The sequence below is a fragment of the Triplophysa dalaica genome, chromosome 18 (genome assembly GCF_015846415.1).
Source record: "Triplophysa dalaica isolate WHDGS20190420 chromosome 18, ASM1584641v1, whole genome shotgun sequence".
NCBI classification, from domain to species: domain Eukaryota; kingdom Metazoa; phylum Chordata; class Actinopteri; order Cypriniformes; family Nemacheilidae; genus Triplophysa; species Triplophysa dalaica.
The window spans coordinates 17,716,338-17,730,172 of record NC_079559.1 but is presented as its reverse complement, the minus strand read 5'-3'; the positions used below and the strand labels follow the sequence as shown (position 1 = coordinate 17,730,172).

General features: G+C 35.3%; 1 protein-coding gene across 6 annotated transcripts in view; it reads left to right on the top strand.

The window, feature by feature from the left end:
• Positions 1 to 12,821, top strand: part of aak1a (AP2 associated kinase 1a) — a 48,152-nt gene extending 35,331 nt beyond the window's left edge. For 3 of the 6 annotated variants that reach the window (XM_056772469.1, XM_056772467.1, XM_056772468.1), the window contains 2 exons: positions 1,170 to 1,322; positions 9,984 to 12,821. In XM_056772469.1, coding sequence (XP_056628447.1) covers positions 1,170 to 1,322; positions 9,984 to 10,768 — 938 coding nt within the window. In that variant the 3' untranslated portion in view covers positions 10,769 to 12,821. Of the gene's footprint in view, positions 1 to 1,169; positions 1,323 to 1,611; positions 1,726 to 2,448; positions 2,588 to 9,983 lie in introns of those variants that run through there. The other 3 variants (XM_056772471.1, XM_056772470.1, XM_056772472.1) reach the window with 2 other exon arrangements.
• The last annotated feature ends 1,014 nt before the right edge of the window (positions 12,822 to 13,835 follow it).

Sequence of the window (13,835 nt, the reverse complement as noted above, 5' to 3'; positions counted from 1 at the left end):
AGTGAGCGGCAAAGCGACTGTCCCCCATATGTCACGAATATGTGTTTTTCTTTGTTTTTGTTTTTTGATAAGTTGTAAAATTGTTAAAATGAAAGTGTGGGAACAGAAGATGCACTCGTCAGTTTGTGGTATGATTTGACTAAGTCCGCCCAAATCTATACGCAAGTAAAGTGGGCGTGTCTTCAGTACAATTGCTTTGGAACCTGATGTTCCAGATGTGGTAAGAGGCGTTACATTTCCGTCACACGCTTGCAGTATTCTACCAATCATTACGCACTGGTTTACTGGCCAATCATAGCACACCTCGCTTTTCAGAGATATGAGCTTTGTAAAAAATCTCCGTGTTTCAGAGGGGTGGGGCAAGGAGGAGATGCAAACATGCACGGTATGTGGAAAATACAGCTTTTTCACATTAAATCGTGTATAGACATTGCATTACATCTAAAACAAACGATAATGTTCGTTTTACCCATGTCATATTACCCCTTTAAAACCAACAACATATGCTGTCATAATAAGTCCTATATGATTTGTGACTTCCTTGTTGTTGCTGATTTTTTTTTACGCTTTTAAGCTGGATGTTAAGCTTTATAATTTGTTTCTTCAAACTTGATTTAGATTTTTGTCCAGTTATGTGAACAGACTCGCATTTAAGCATAGCGCAATGCTTTCATTCCAAAAATTACAAAGTCTTAACAGTTGTTCATTGAAATAAAAGCTTGATTGTAAACATTAAAAATTACGAAGTAGAAAAGGAGTCGATGAGAGTTTTGGAGTCGAATCCGACTTTAGGGACATTAAGAGTCGAGGAATAGACTCTTTTGGAGTCGACTTCCCATCCCTACTTGGAGCATGCCCGCTGATGACGTCATAGTTTTTTTTAATATATGGATCGTCTGTACACACGAAAACGCAGGGGTGGCAATTTCAGAATGATCCGCTCTTGGACCTGGTTTAAAAAAAATTGCAATTCAGGCTCCCAAAACAGCAGATTCGTCTGAACGTTGCTAATACCATACATGATCTTTACGTATACAGCCAAACGCGTCTCTGTGTGGATGGCCTCTTAAAACTTATTTTTTGTCACCTTCACTCACCAAGCTGTTTTCTTTTCTCTCAACCCTGTTTTCTTTAATTCTTTATCACCATACTTGATATATGTCCTCTAGAATCTTTGGTATCTGGAGATTCTCTTTTGGATGGCCTTCTCTTCCACCCCTCCACTGGGGCTCAAATACTGGCTTCATCACCCTCGTCTCTCCTTGCTCAGTCTATGGACCAGTTTACCCCTGCTGCTCTGTGCAGTGGACCGTCTCATCATGGTAAGATAGGTGTACGCCTGAAGTATCGTTGTGTTTTTTTTTTTTTTTTTGCCTGCATGCTGGTCTTGCCTTATTTTTTATTAAAGAGAACAAAGCTCAACTGGACAAGTCAAAGAACAACATGATTTTTTACCATCGTGCAAGCATTTTGGCAGTCAAAACTTCTCAACAGTTCTGTTACTTCTCTCTCAACCCACTTCTGTATTTCTCTCGGTCTCTTTTTTTTTCCTAATTTCTTTTTCTTCATTTCTCTCCGCTGGTCTGCTGTGCCACTAACACCCTCCTACAGTCTCTGGTCCTGTTCACACTTTCTCCAGCGTCCAGTCCTCTGAGACTTGTGACCAAAGCATTGATAACCAGTTTGACCCAATACCAGTAATTATCTCCAAAACCTCCAGCAAAGGTAAGAAAGTGAGGTAAACAGCAAAAGTTTATTGCCATTACTTGATAATTGTAATTCATCCTGCAAAAACCAATGTCGCCATATGGTTGTATACCGAACAGCATATTTCTAAAATATTGTTTACGGATATTGTTGAATGTGGAGTTAACCCCTTTTTTCTAAAAACAATGAGACTGTGACAAAAATTGACCAATGTCTCAGGATGATTGCATATTTTGGGCCTTATAGCCTTTTGAAATCAACATGAAGTTACATTTGCAAGTCATTTTATTCTGTAGGGTAGATCTTGATTTGATCCATTGGAAATTGATTGGATTGTGGTTAGAGCAGAGTTGTTTCAGAAGCAGAGCAAATATTGATAATAGATGACAAAGTTATTCTTCTTTTGGAGGAATAACATTCATGCAATTGTATTAATATGGGTCAAAATTAATTTCACCTTGACTGTAACATATTTCAGTTATTCTGGCTCAAGAATTTTTTTTTACATTTGTCAAATGTATAGTATATAGCCACTCCCACATGTAATCTTTACTTCAGTGCTGTTTTATCTTTTTTATTCCTCTGTTTCCTGCTATTCATCCCGTTTTTTTTTTTTTTTTTTTCTCTTACCCTCTGCTGCCCTCTTCCACTTACCTTCATCAACATTCTTTGGCACATGATTCATTCCTCTCCTCTCGTCTCTCTTACACATTCTCTTCCTTCTTTTCTGACATGTTCTAGGTGGTCATTCTCACAGCAACAGTGGCAGTTCTGAGACCAGTCTGCCCACGTTGGCACGCTCCCTTCTGCTGGTGGACCAACTCATCGACTTATAGAGGAAACAAAGCGAGGCAGATGATAGAAAGGGAAGATGTATTTGTGGGTGGGTGGGCGGGGGGGGGGGGCAGCATCCAGTGAGAGTTTTAGACATGTCAGTGATCTTGAGTATTCCAACTCCCTAGCCTTGTCCGTACACCTGACCCAAGGCATACTTTCATATTCATTACGTTTTTTACAAACATTTCAATTTGTGTTGTCTCTTCTACTGATCCATAAACATTCTCATGACTCTGATTATTCATTGATAAATCCTTTATTGTCCAGAATGGAAAAACATGGCAATGGATTCCGTACTCCAAATCTAGATGAGTAGTACATTTTACTTTAAAGTAAAAAAATAGCTTATACAACGACAGTTAACTTCCTTATTGTTACATATTTCCAATCAAAATCAAATATTCATTATGCAATTAATGATGGCAGGACATTTATTTTAGCCATAAACAGTAAATTGGATCATGAATATACTGTAAATGGTTGATATGTTTACCATCCAATTTGTTTACGCTTCGGTTACCTCAGCAAAAAATCCTTATTACATTTAGTTAAATACTTTTTAGCATATAAAGCACGTATAGGGATAGTCCACCCATAAACTGAACATTTTGTCATGAATTTCTCACCCTCAAGTTGTTCCAAAACTGCATACATTTATTTGTTCTGTTGAACACAAAGAAACATATTTAGAGGAATGTTAGCAACTGAGATTTCTGAGGCATCATCGACTACCATAGTAGAAAAAAATATAGTATAAACTATTCAATTAAATTTAAAAAAATTGTTCTGTTAAACACAAAATATATATTTTTTAAAAAAATTAGGAAAACAAACCATCCTGGGGCACCTTGGACTTTATTTTCTGAATGTTCACATTTTGATATAACTACTCATAATTTAGTTTGTCAGCAGATGCCTTTGTCAGAGTGTATGTTGTGAGAAAGGCTTTGGACGCATGGGAGAGCAACACTTTTGCAAACCCTTTTTGTCTGTCTTGCAACAGGCTATTGCCATTGACATCGACAGGTTTGCAGCGGTGTTTTCAAATTATGCAAACCGTGTTAAACTAAGCAAATAATTTCAGTTGTTTTAGAATTTTGCTGGTGGTTTTAAACATTTCCCTTTCTGCATTGATTGCATTTTGGGCTGTCCTGTAAAAGTCAGCATATCCTGCAAAAATAGGCATGAATTTTAAACATATCAGTGCAAACACTATTATTACACTATAAAAAAGGAGGTTCTATTATAGAAACACCTGCCTTATTTGCAGCGTTCACTAAATCCCTCTCTTCTATGCTTTTAAGACACTTGTATTTCATTCCTCTGTGTTGTCTCATGATTAGTTTGTTTATCAATCTGTCTTTTTCTCCATCATTTGTTAATTTACTCATTCTGCTTCTTTTTCTGTTGCTTGTTGAGCATAACCAACAGTGGCCCCAAATATTATATTGATATTTTAGATATGATTGTCAATGCATGCCACTTGGTTTTTTTATTAAGCTAGACATACAGCTTTAAAAGCTAAATTTTACACCTTTTTAACTGAAGACTAAAAGTGTTTGTACACTTTTAGAAGTAGCAGACTTGACAACTTGGTTTTTGATTGAAGGTTATTATACTGTAAGGTAGATCTGTAGAATCATGTCTCTTTATTATTGGTGCATAATTGGATGTTAAGTCCTGCTTTTGGCTCTATAGATAATGGCTGTATGCTTTAGAACTTTGTTGTCATTAGTGGTATGGGTTACCATCATCATTGCTGTAGATTATGTCATATAGTATCGATCCAATCATTACCATTGCCATGTAAATCAAAAGGCGAAGTAGACTCCTCCACTTATCTCTTTATATGTGCTCCTTCTGGAAGATGTTAGCATTAGTTTTTGTTATGCAGATGATACTTGATTACTTAAATGAATAACTTGAGAACACCTCACTTACTAAGTTAACAGACCTAATGATAAAGATGCAGGGGCTGGATTCACAAAGTATTCTGAAGAAGAAAATTATCCTCAATGCCACATTTTTTCTTAAAATCCAATCTTACAACAGAGAATTTTGATTTTTTTTCTAAAATTTAGAAGTAATGCATGTTTGTGGTTGTTTTTACATCTGACTTGTATTGCATTGAGCCAGAAACTTGACATTTACTTGCCATAGAGGAATTTTTATATTGATATAATAACGGTAAGGTCTATAGCTGCCTTACTTTAGCTTTCATTATAAAAAAAAAAAGTGCTTTTCACAATTATTCTGGGGCAACTCGAAACTAATAGGTTCACAAATATTATAGCGTCACAAAATATATAATAAATATAAAATCTTAATGCTTGTTAACATTTTGGCTAAGATGCTATCGGTAATGTTGTTTAACACATCTCACGCTATTATACATGGCAATGCGTGGCATTACTTGTTACACAAATAAAGTTTATTGTATAGTTTACAGTGACCTCACGAGCCGGTTAAGGTAATCATTGAGCATATCATTTTTTTCTTGTAAAAAAATTACAATATATTTAAGAAATGTTCGAGAATCGCATTCAGGAACATTCTTACGATTTTCCTCTATTTAATCTTGAGAACAATCTTAAAAACAGTTTCGTTAATCCGGTCCCAGAGTTTTTTTTAACGCCTCCAGATGAACAAAGATTTGAAGTTAGCCCATTTTTATTTGGTATTTCAATAGCTAATTTAAACACTTGGCTACCACAGCCTGATGTATTCAATTTTTTAGTTTTTAACAGTTAACTTTGGAAACAGAGCTGTAGGATTAATATTTTATTTAACTTCCTTGTTCTCAAAAGTTAACATATTTAATGTAATTAACTGCCTTTTATGGTTATTATACATTAGGTTGTCTGATCAGATATACATTCACTAAAAATGATCATAGAATGGTTAAATGTTATTGTGAAAAATGGCTCAAAAAGTTGAACTTGTTTCAGAGAGAGGTCTGGCATCATTTGTTTGCAGAATGACACAGAATGATGCAGAATTTTGGGGCCACTGTATTTGCGTCAATATTTTATTGTCTGTTTCATTGTTGTTGTTCAGTAAAATACTGGCCCCTTTAAATACATACAAAGTGTAATGCAATAGTACGACATATTATGTGTATATTTGGCTTGTTGGTGGATGAATGTACATTTTTATAAAAGATGTATTATTCACATGATAATTATAATAAGAAAAAGTATATTGAGACGGTAAAGCACAAATATATAATTTTTTCTTTTAACATTTGTGTTATATGTCTCTTGGTGTTTCTTTTGTCTCTGGTGCTTCAATGTCAAAGGTATTTTGAATTAAATTGAATATATATTCAGATAGATGCAGGGTTTAAAAAAGTTAACATTTTGGTGTAGTATGTCTGTCAAAACATCATACACACCGGGGGCGGAGCTAGAGTTGGGTTAATGGGGCTGAAGCCCGAATGTTTTCTGTAAAGCTCCAAAGTTTTTTTTTTACCATGCCCTGTACTTATCACTTACGGTTAGTTTACATTTTGCGCCTTCGGCATGTTTAAGTTAGTTTTTTTATTTAGATGCGCGCATACGCTCAAATACAGAGAGAGACGGTCTCTGCATGAGTTTGCCGGATCCTTCATGGCAAGCGCAATTCATGGTTGCTTAGCAACGGCAGATGCCACAGCGGTGCAAGCTCCCAAGAACCTTGAAAAACAACAAAATGGCGGGCTCATTTTCCACGCATTTCTATATTTGAAATGTGTATTCTGACACATATATGGAGGTCTCAACCTATCAATGTCTTTATAGATAGGTGCATTCCAGAACCTGCTGTTCGCTGGGCCTGATGTCAATAACAGATGTAATCTCAGTAACAAGGGCATTTTCAGTTCACACTTACATGATGTTCGTGTGAATACGATAGCCTCTTTAATAAAAAATTGTTTTATTTTAATTCATGCCTCCTTTAAGAAATGTTGAAATTAACAGATTTTGAGATTAATAAATTAAAGTTTAATATTTCCCGTTGAAGTATGTTAATTATTAGGGGTATCATCAAGAAAACTTCTTATATATTTATATAGACATTCATTTATGCAAAGCTACTCTTAAAACTAATTTAACCCAGACATTTCTATGTAAGATTATCCTTTTAGACATTACATCCTCTATTAAATCCAGTATTTTGAATCATAATCACATAAAATTAAAAGAAGAGTACTGTACTGTATGTTTATTTCAAGTGAACTAAGTAAATGTAAAAAGTTTGTTTTATTCTATTGAGACTGAGCCCATGAAGGAGCACCTCCTGAGGGTCTGGTCTATGAGAGATTTCTTTATTCATGTGTTCATAAGGTTATAATCCTGAAACTGATGTTACACTGGTGTTTAGGCAGCAGTTGTCAAACATGTAAACATTCTCTTCTGACTCGTTGAATTCTTGATTCTGATAGATTGACAGACAATCCCAAGTGATGTTTAACTTTAAATATAATTAAAACCATTTTATTTGTTACTTAAATTAATTTTGGATTTTGTATTTTCCATCATTGATTTTTATAAGGGCATATCAAAGCACTCCTAATGTTTTAATTTTAAAGGAACTAACATCTTGTAGTGTACATCATAGCTGTGAACCATGATTTGTCCCTTGCTACTTAGATACAATTAGTGTAGGTGGAGGAATATTTTCATTTTCAAGAGCTATTGATTGGCTAAAATCAGTGTAAAGTGAGTCATTAATTGTTTTGGCCCATTTTCTCTGAAAACTTATAATCGAACAAATTTATATTGGAATATGTAAAGGTAAACTTTGAGGTGTACACTAGCATTTAAATAACATTAAAGCACAAAACACAGACGTAAAATCACCAAAATAAATTGAATTTAATGGGTTCTATAAATCCACAAATATTACATTTTAAATAGTTGACCACATTACCGTTCCATGTCACCATAATTTCTATACTATTAATATTAGCCCGGGAGGGAATTAATATATGGCGCGAATACATGTTTTTCTGTGTCTTTGGTGTGTTATAAGTTATAAGACAAGTAAAATGGCAAATATTTAAGTATCGAAACAAAAGATACATTCTATATAAAAGCTGCCTGAAACGCCTTGTGCCCCCAGTTAACTTCCAGTCTATGCGTGGTGATTGTAGTGGCTAATAATATGACAATTTATTTTATATATGATATGAATATTAATTTATATGAGTAATTTATTGTATATTAGTATTAAATTAAACTTAGACTACTCAACAGTTATTTGCCAAGGTCTACCGGAACGTATAACGTTAATGTTGTTATTGCCGAAATTGTCAATAACCTTTTGTTAGTCAAAGACGTATTTTTCCATGATAGAAAATGCTCGTAATTTAAATGAAGTGTAAACCAAACACAATTTTACAAACATAAAGTAAAATGTATAAATATTGTCACGATCGTCATTGGCCCAAACATAGGCCAAATTTTGACCAAACAGGAAAGTTTTTACGGTTATCGTCTTTTACACAAAGCATATCACAATTCCTCTTTCAAGTAAGTTGGTATTTAATGTAATAAGGGAAGTAAGCCTCATAGAATTTTGAGCAAACAGTCTATGTTGGCATCTGCCTATTGTTTTTTTTCATGTTTTTTCTCTATGAATTTGTGTCAGATTCTGAGTGATTTATTTATGAGTTCTGGAATTCATTCATTTATTGACCTTTAATGCCATGCTCCTTAAATGGTATTCTTTTGTGAATCCACGAAAGTCAATCTCAGTTGATGGAGCATTGTGCAAAGGTCATGGGTTCATAACCAGTGAACACACATATTGAGACAGGTTAATATAGCCACACCACAACATTTTTAGAAGACACATTTTTTATGGAATCATTTATGTCAGCTCTTGAACAAAAATATTTTTACATACTTGCAGTAAATTTGCAGTTCCTTTGGTAAAAATGGAGGATAAGTCAGTATCCTTTTTTGTATAATTGCAACAAAACTCGAGCTTCATCTTCTCGTTTTCAAGCCGGTCCAAATACACCCATATTTCATAACATAACACAAAACAACGACTCATTTAAAGCAAAAAAACATTTCCCTATCAAACATGTATACAGTCCATTAAACAGGATTACTCCCTTAGGTGCTGTATACGTAGTTTTGTGCTTCCTCATTTTTCTGTGATACCAGCATGCATTCAATACCTGCAGAGGTGAACCTATAAACTACATCCCATTTTTCACATTTCTCTATATATTGAATTATTTATACTTAATCTGCACAATGAAAGCCTGTCCAGTCTATTGGGACGTCATCGCTAATGTTTAACTGTAAAGAGTTTGTTTAGTGCACATCTGTATTAATTCTGACTTTGATGCTGACCTTTGCCTTCATATTTAAGGTAAGACTTGTATCATCTCTCTGCCTTTATCTTAGTCATTTGTGTCTTTTCTGTGACCTCCTTGTTTCCATGGCTCTTTTCTCACAAAAATATCTTTAGATAGCTGATTTAAAAAGAAAACAAAACATGTTCTAGTCACGTTTCACCTCAAAATCAGAGGACAAAACCTTTTTTTCTTCATGATGGTGAAATGAAAGCGATATTTTGCTTTAATTATGTATAAATACCTTTATAGCTGAAATTATTTTCTCCGTCACATTACAGTTGAGAAAGGGTGCTCTTAATTTTCACGATTCAAAATCATTTCATTTCATTTGATTTTGTGGTGAAATATTGGCTGGATGTTATCGGCAGGTTTCAGGAAATTCTCCTTACACCTCATAGACGGCTTGCTGGTGTTTTCATAAATTTTTTTATGAAATACACTGTGGTTATTAAAAGTTTAATAGTGGTGGTTTGTGGAAACAAGGCTGTTGTTTGTCAGTGGTAGATGTCTGTGGTATATCTCAATAGTTTTGTGGATTTTACAGTGGTAGAATGAGCTGTTCACATTGTACAGTCGCCCTTGTGTTAATGTTCTGTGTACCATCCTTTGCAATAAAGATTTTTGCCCCTTTTAATTTATTTAGACATTTTTGAGCACACACACTCTTGGCGGCACAATAAGACACATCGCTGTGTGAAAATTAGCTTTTTTTAATTGGCGGATCACTTAACAAGCTGATATTCTCCAGACTGATTATTGTTCAGTATTTGTCAACAGTTATTAACTACACTATTGTAAAAAAGCAAACATTGTCAAATAAAATTGACATTCATTTTTGAGAGACATTTGCTATCAACTCTGTAGATATCAGCGTTGATCATTATAAAAAAACAATATCAGTTGAATGCTGTTAGTCTACAGGTTGTTTTATGTACCAGTGTTCCCGCAATCCCCTTTGGTTTTCCATCATTCTGTATGTTAATAGAGTGACAAAATGCTATCACATTCACTGTCTGACCCTTTTATTAAATCACACTGATTAAATGTACATGTAGTGACCCATTTTCTTCTATGGTCTTTTTCGCAGAAGCCAAAACGGATAGTAACTGTGAGGTTGTAAACATTGGTGAGGACTGTCTTCATTCCAGTGATGAAGAAGATGACAATGGTGCTGAGGATGAAAAAGAGAGGGAACTGTTACAGTTGAGCGGTGAAGAAACTCCAAGTTTGGATTGCAGTGGCTCCAGACCCTTGCTTCAAGACTCTGATGAGGAAGATGACCAAAGTCCTGCATCTTCAAGAGACCTCCAATTGTCATCCGATTCATTGTCATATGACATGCCAAAGTCCTCTCTGGTTACTCAACAAAACTTGGCTTCTGCTCACAACCTGAACCACTCACCCAAGCATCTGTTCCAACATTCAGACACAGATCCGACTGTGGATGTGTTCTCTAAAGCTCCATTTCCGATTGGTCAAGGAGAAGATAGTGATGGAGATGTTTTTGACAACGCTCCTTTTCCTTGTGGCCTGGCTCACCCTGAGCAGCCTGATATTTTCCTGCAGGCACCTTTTGGTAGGAAGAAAGAAGGAAAAGTTCACCACCATCCAGTGGGCCATGATGGATTTGCACGACCCAATCCTCTTAGCCTTGACCAGAGCATCCTTGACCAAGTGGCTCCTCTTCCCTTTAGACCACAGGAACTTTCTAAGTATTCGAGACACTACGAAGGGCCTGTGACCACGGAGCCTAATGTATTCGATCAGGGTGTGACTGACATAGAGAAAAGAGATCCAGTTGACCATGGGACTTCTGGTGACCCGTTTGTCTCAGCACCCTTTCACCTTAAAGGCCGCCAAGATAAACATTAAGAGAAGAGCGTCTATAAACACCACACAATCTACACTTGCCTGCTGAAAGATTTGAGTTTGTAACCTCTCTTTTCTCTGATTAAAAGTTTCAAAATGAGAAGCCTTATAACAGTAAATATAAAAGCACATTAATGGCCTCTGGCCGTCTGTCTCTGGGTATATGATTGTGTGTCATCTTTTGCTACCTCACTTACAGTATGCTGTCATGGTAACTAAGGCTGTCAATCACCAACATCTTGTTTTTGTTCTTTCCATTGAGCACAAAGTAAATGGGTTGGAGGGTTTTTATTATTGTTCGGTGGGCTGTTTCATCACTATTCATATTGTTGAATTGCTTTTATCACTTTAAATTATAAAAATATATTGTTTACTAGGTGTTTTTTAGAGCATAAAGCAAAACCTCTCCAATTGTTTTGTATTTGCCTCCTAAATATGGAAAAAACCTTTTCAGCATTGTGCTGTATAAATAGATTTTAAATGATATATTTCTCTTTTAAGTTGTTCAGCTAGGTTTATTCAACCAATTCCTCTCGGGAACGTCATAAAATAAACTTTGCCAGTGCTCACAAACATTTTCACTAAAAGCTATGAATGTATTTAATTTTTTTGGTGTTCTGTATTAAACTCTTTCAGGTTTGAAATTACCTCACCTTTTGACACGTTAAATTGATTGCAACAAATAATGCTACATCACAATTTTTTTGATTCATAAAATGTTTTCTTAATACCTTGAAGCCAACAAAAAGAAAGTAGAATTATGCTCCGCAAATAGACACCATATAAGCAACATCTTGATCTCATCTATCTAAACAGTGTTCATCTGTTCTAGAGATGTTAGGAGACCAGTGTTTAGTATTCCATACATTATACAGCTGGAAACCAGCGGCATCTATCAGTTTCAAATGATTTCCAAATCCAGCGTTATATCCACTGTTTATATAATAAAATTCATCACCCAAATGCAGTGAGCAAACAAACAGCTAAACTTCCATCTGCCAGGTGAAGCAGCAGTTATGGGTGTTCTCTTTCTCACTTTGGCTGATTGATGGCACATGCTCTTTTGCTTGCAGGATTACGCGTAGGCGATTTAGAGGAGAATTGTCCAATAATGAACCCTGTTCGAAAAAAACTTTCCGAAATCACACACATCAAATTTGGCATGAAACCTTTTTTTGCAGCAGTTTATTTTTGCTACAGAATAATAAATATTGCCATTTACAGGGCATTGAAGGTACTAAATCTTGTGGATTTTGCCCTTACTTACTGAAACTGGTCAACATGGCTTCTTTATGTGAATGCGAGTACATTATCAGGTAGTTGTCAATTGCTGGCAGTTTATGTGTGAGATGAGGACACGATTGCAGCCAGTGCTTTTGCCAAAACCATCATGTCTAGTGCAAAAAGGTTTTGACTTTTCAATTTAACTGATAAATAAAATAATGTTAAGTCCAATTAAAGAGACATTTTTGATGAACTTTTTCTTGTTTTTCACTGACCTGTCTCTTAAATGTTAAGGACTAGTGCTACTTTGTATGAGTAAAATACTTAAGTATTGTTTTGTCAGGGTTCTGTCCTTCCTGTTTCAGGCTTTCATGCCTTGTGGACGGGACCGTGACAGTACAATGTCTTGTATGTATGTTTTGTTTTTTGTGGAGACACGCGGCTGTATGTTTTGATAATTCGCCGCGTGTCCTCCTGTCCGTGTAGCTCCGCCCCTTGTTTCTCTGTTAGTCTCCCATTAGTGTTTTATCTCCGTCACCTGTCTCCCTTTAATGTTTAGCCTTGTTACGCCTCCTGTCTCATTATCCCTCGTTAGTTTTGCCTTCTTAAACCCTGTGTTTCCCGAGTCCGGGGTCGGTTCGTTGTATGCTGTTCGTAAGTTTTATGTTTGTATGTTTTAGGTTTGTTCTGGTTCATGCTGTGGTTTACCTGTGCGCACTGGATTATTTTTTCCCAGCCTTTTCGTGTGTGATTGTTTGTTTGCTCCTGTTATTTTTACCCCCTCGTGGGTTTTGTTTTCACTATTTTTGTATATTAAATATTTTTTACTCGCTGTACTGCATCTGGGTCCTGTTTCCCTATCACGCCCATTATTCCTGACACTGTTTAAATCAGATACTCCAAGACATTCACTCAAGTCGTTTTGGAATTGGTAACTTGTAATGGAGTAATTTTCGCAGCAAGGTATCTGTACTTTTACTCAAGTATGTTTTTCAGGTACTCTTTATACTTCTGAAATTAATCTATTGGTGCTTGGTTTAATTTCACAAATACTGTGCACTAGGAAATCATTCCTTTAATTAGGTTTAAACTCCATACCCCTTTTCTGCATAGTATCTCATTTATTATCATTGTCTCATTTACAGTCAATTAGAGTTTTCAATACATGTATTCTGTAATCTGTATTCTCTTTCCTCCAAATCCAGTTCAAATTTCAGGCCACTGGACAGTATAACCTGAAGGTTGCATGAATTTGTTTTTAACAGTAGCTATTATGTATTACATAATTTGTTTACTCGTATGGGGTGAAGTTTTAAGTTGGTATCAATGATGTTGTATTTAAAAAAGTATTTGTCATTGAAGTTTATCTTGTTTGTTTAGTTGTAATCGTATTGTGGAAACAGCCTTGATAGTTTGGTGGCCTTGTATAAAAATCTGAGCGCTTCACTTTTGAAATAAGATATGAGATATTCAAAGCGCTTGCTGGAAGGTTGGCATTATTATCTAATAAATGAAAGGTATTATTGTATTGAATGTTTTTGTTCGTGGTGTTATGTGTGTGGGGTAAATGAAATAACACAAAGTATTGAAGGAGTTTTTGACTGACTGTCAATGGTTAACATGATTCTTCACAGAAAAAATGCAATGTAAACACGATTAAACAAATTCACTTATACTTTGACCAAACATGAGTATTCAATATCAAGTCGCAAGGACTTAGAAATTATTCTCATTGCATTTTGAACTAATTATTTCAAGTTCACTGCACTTGAATTTTAGTGTATAGATTTAGTAAGCTAAGCTTTAGTGTTGATAAAAAAGCCCAGTAGAGGTTGTACTTCTTACA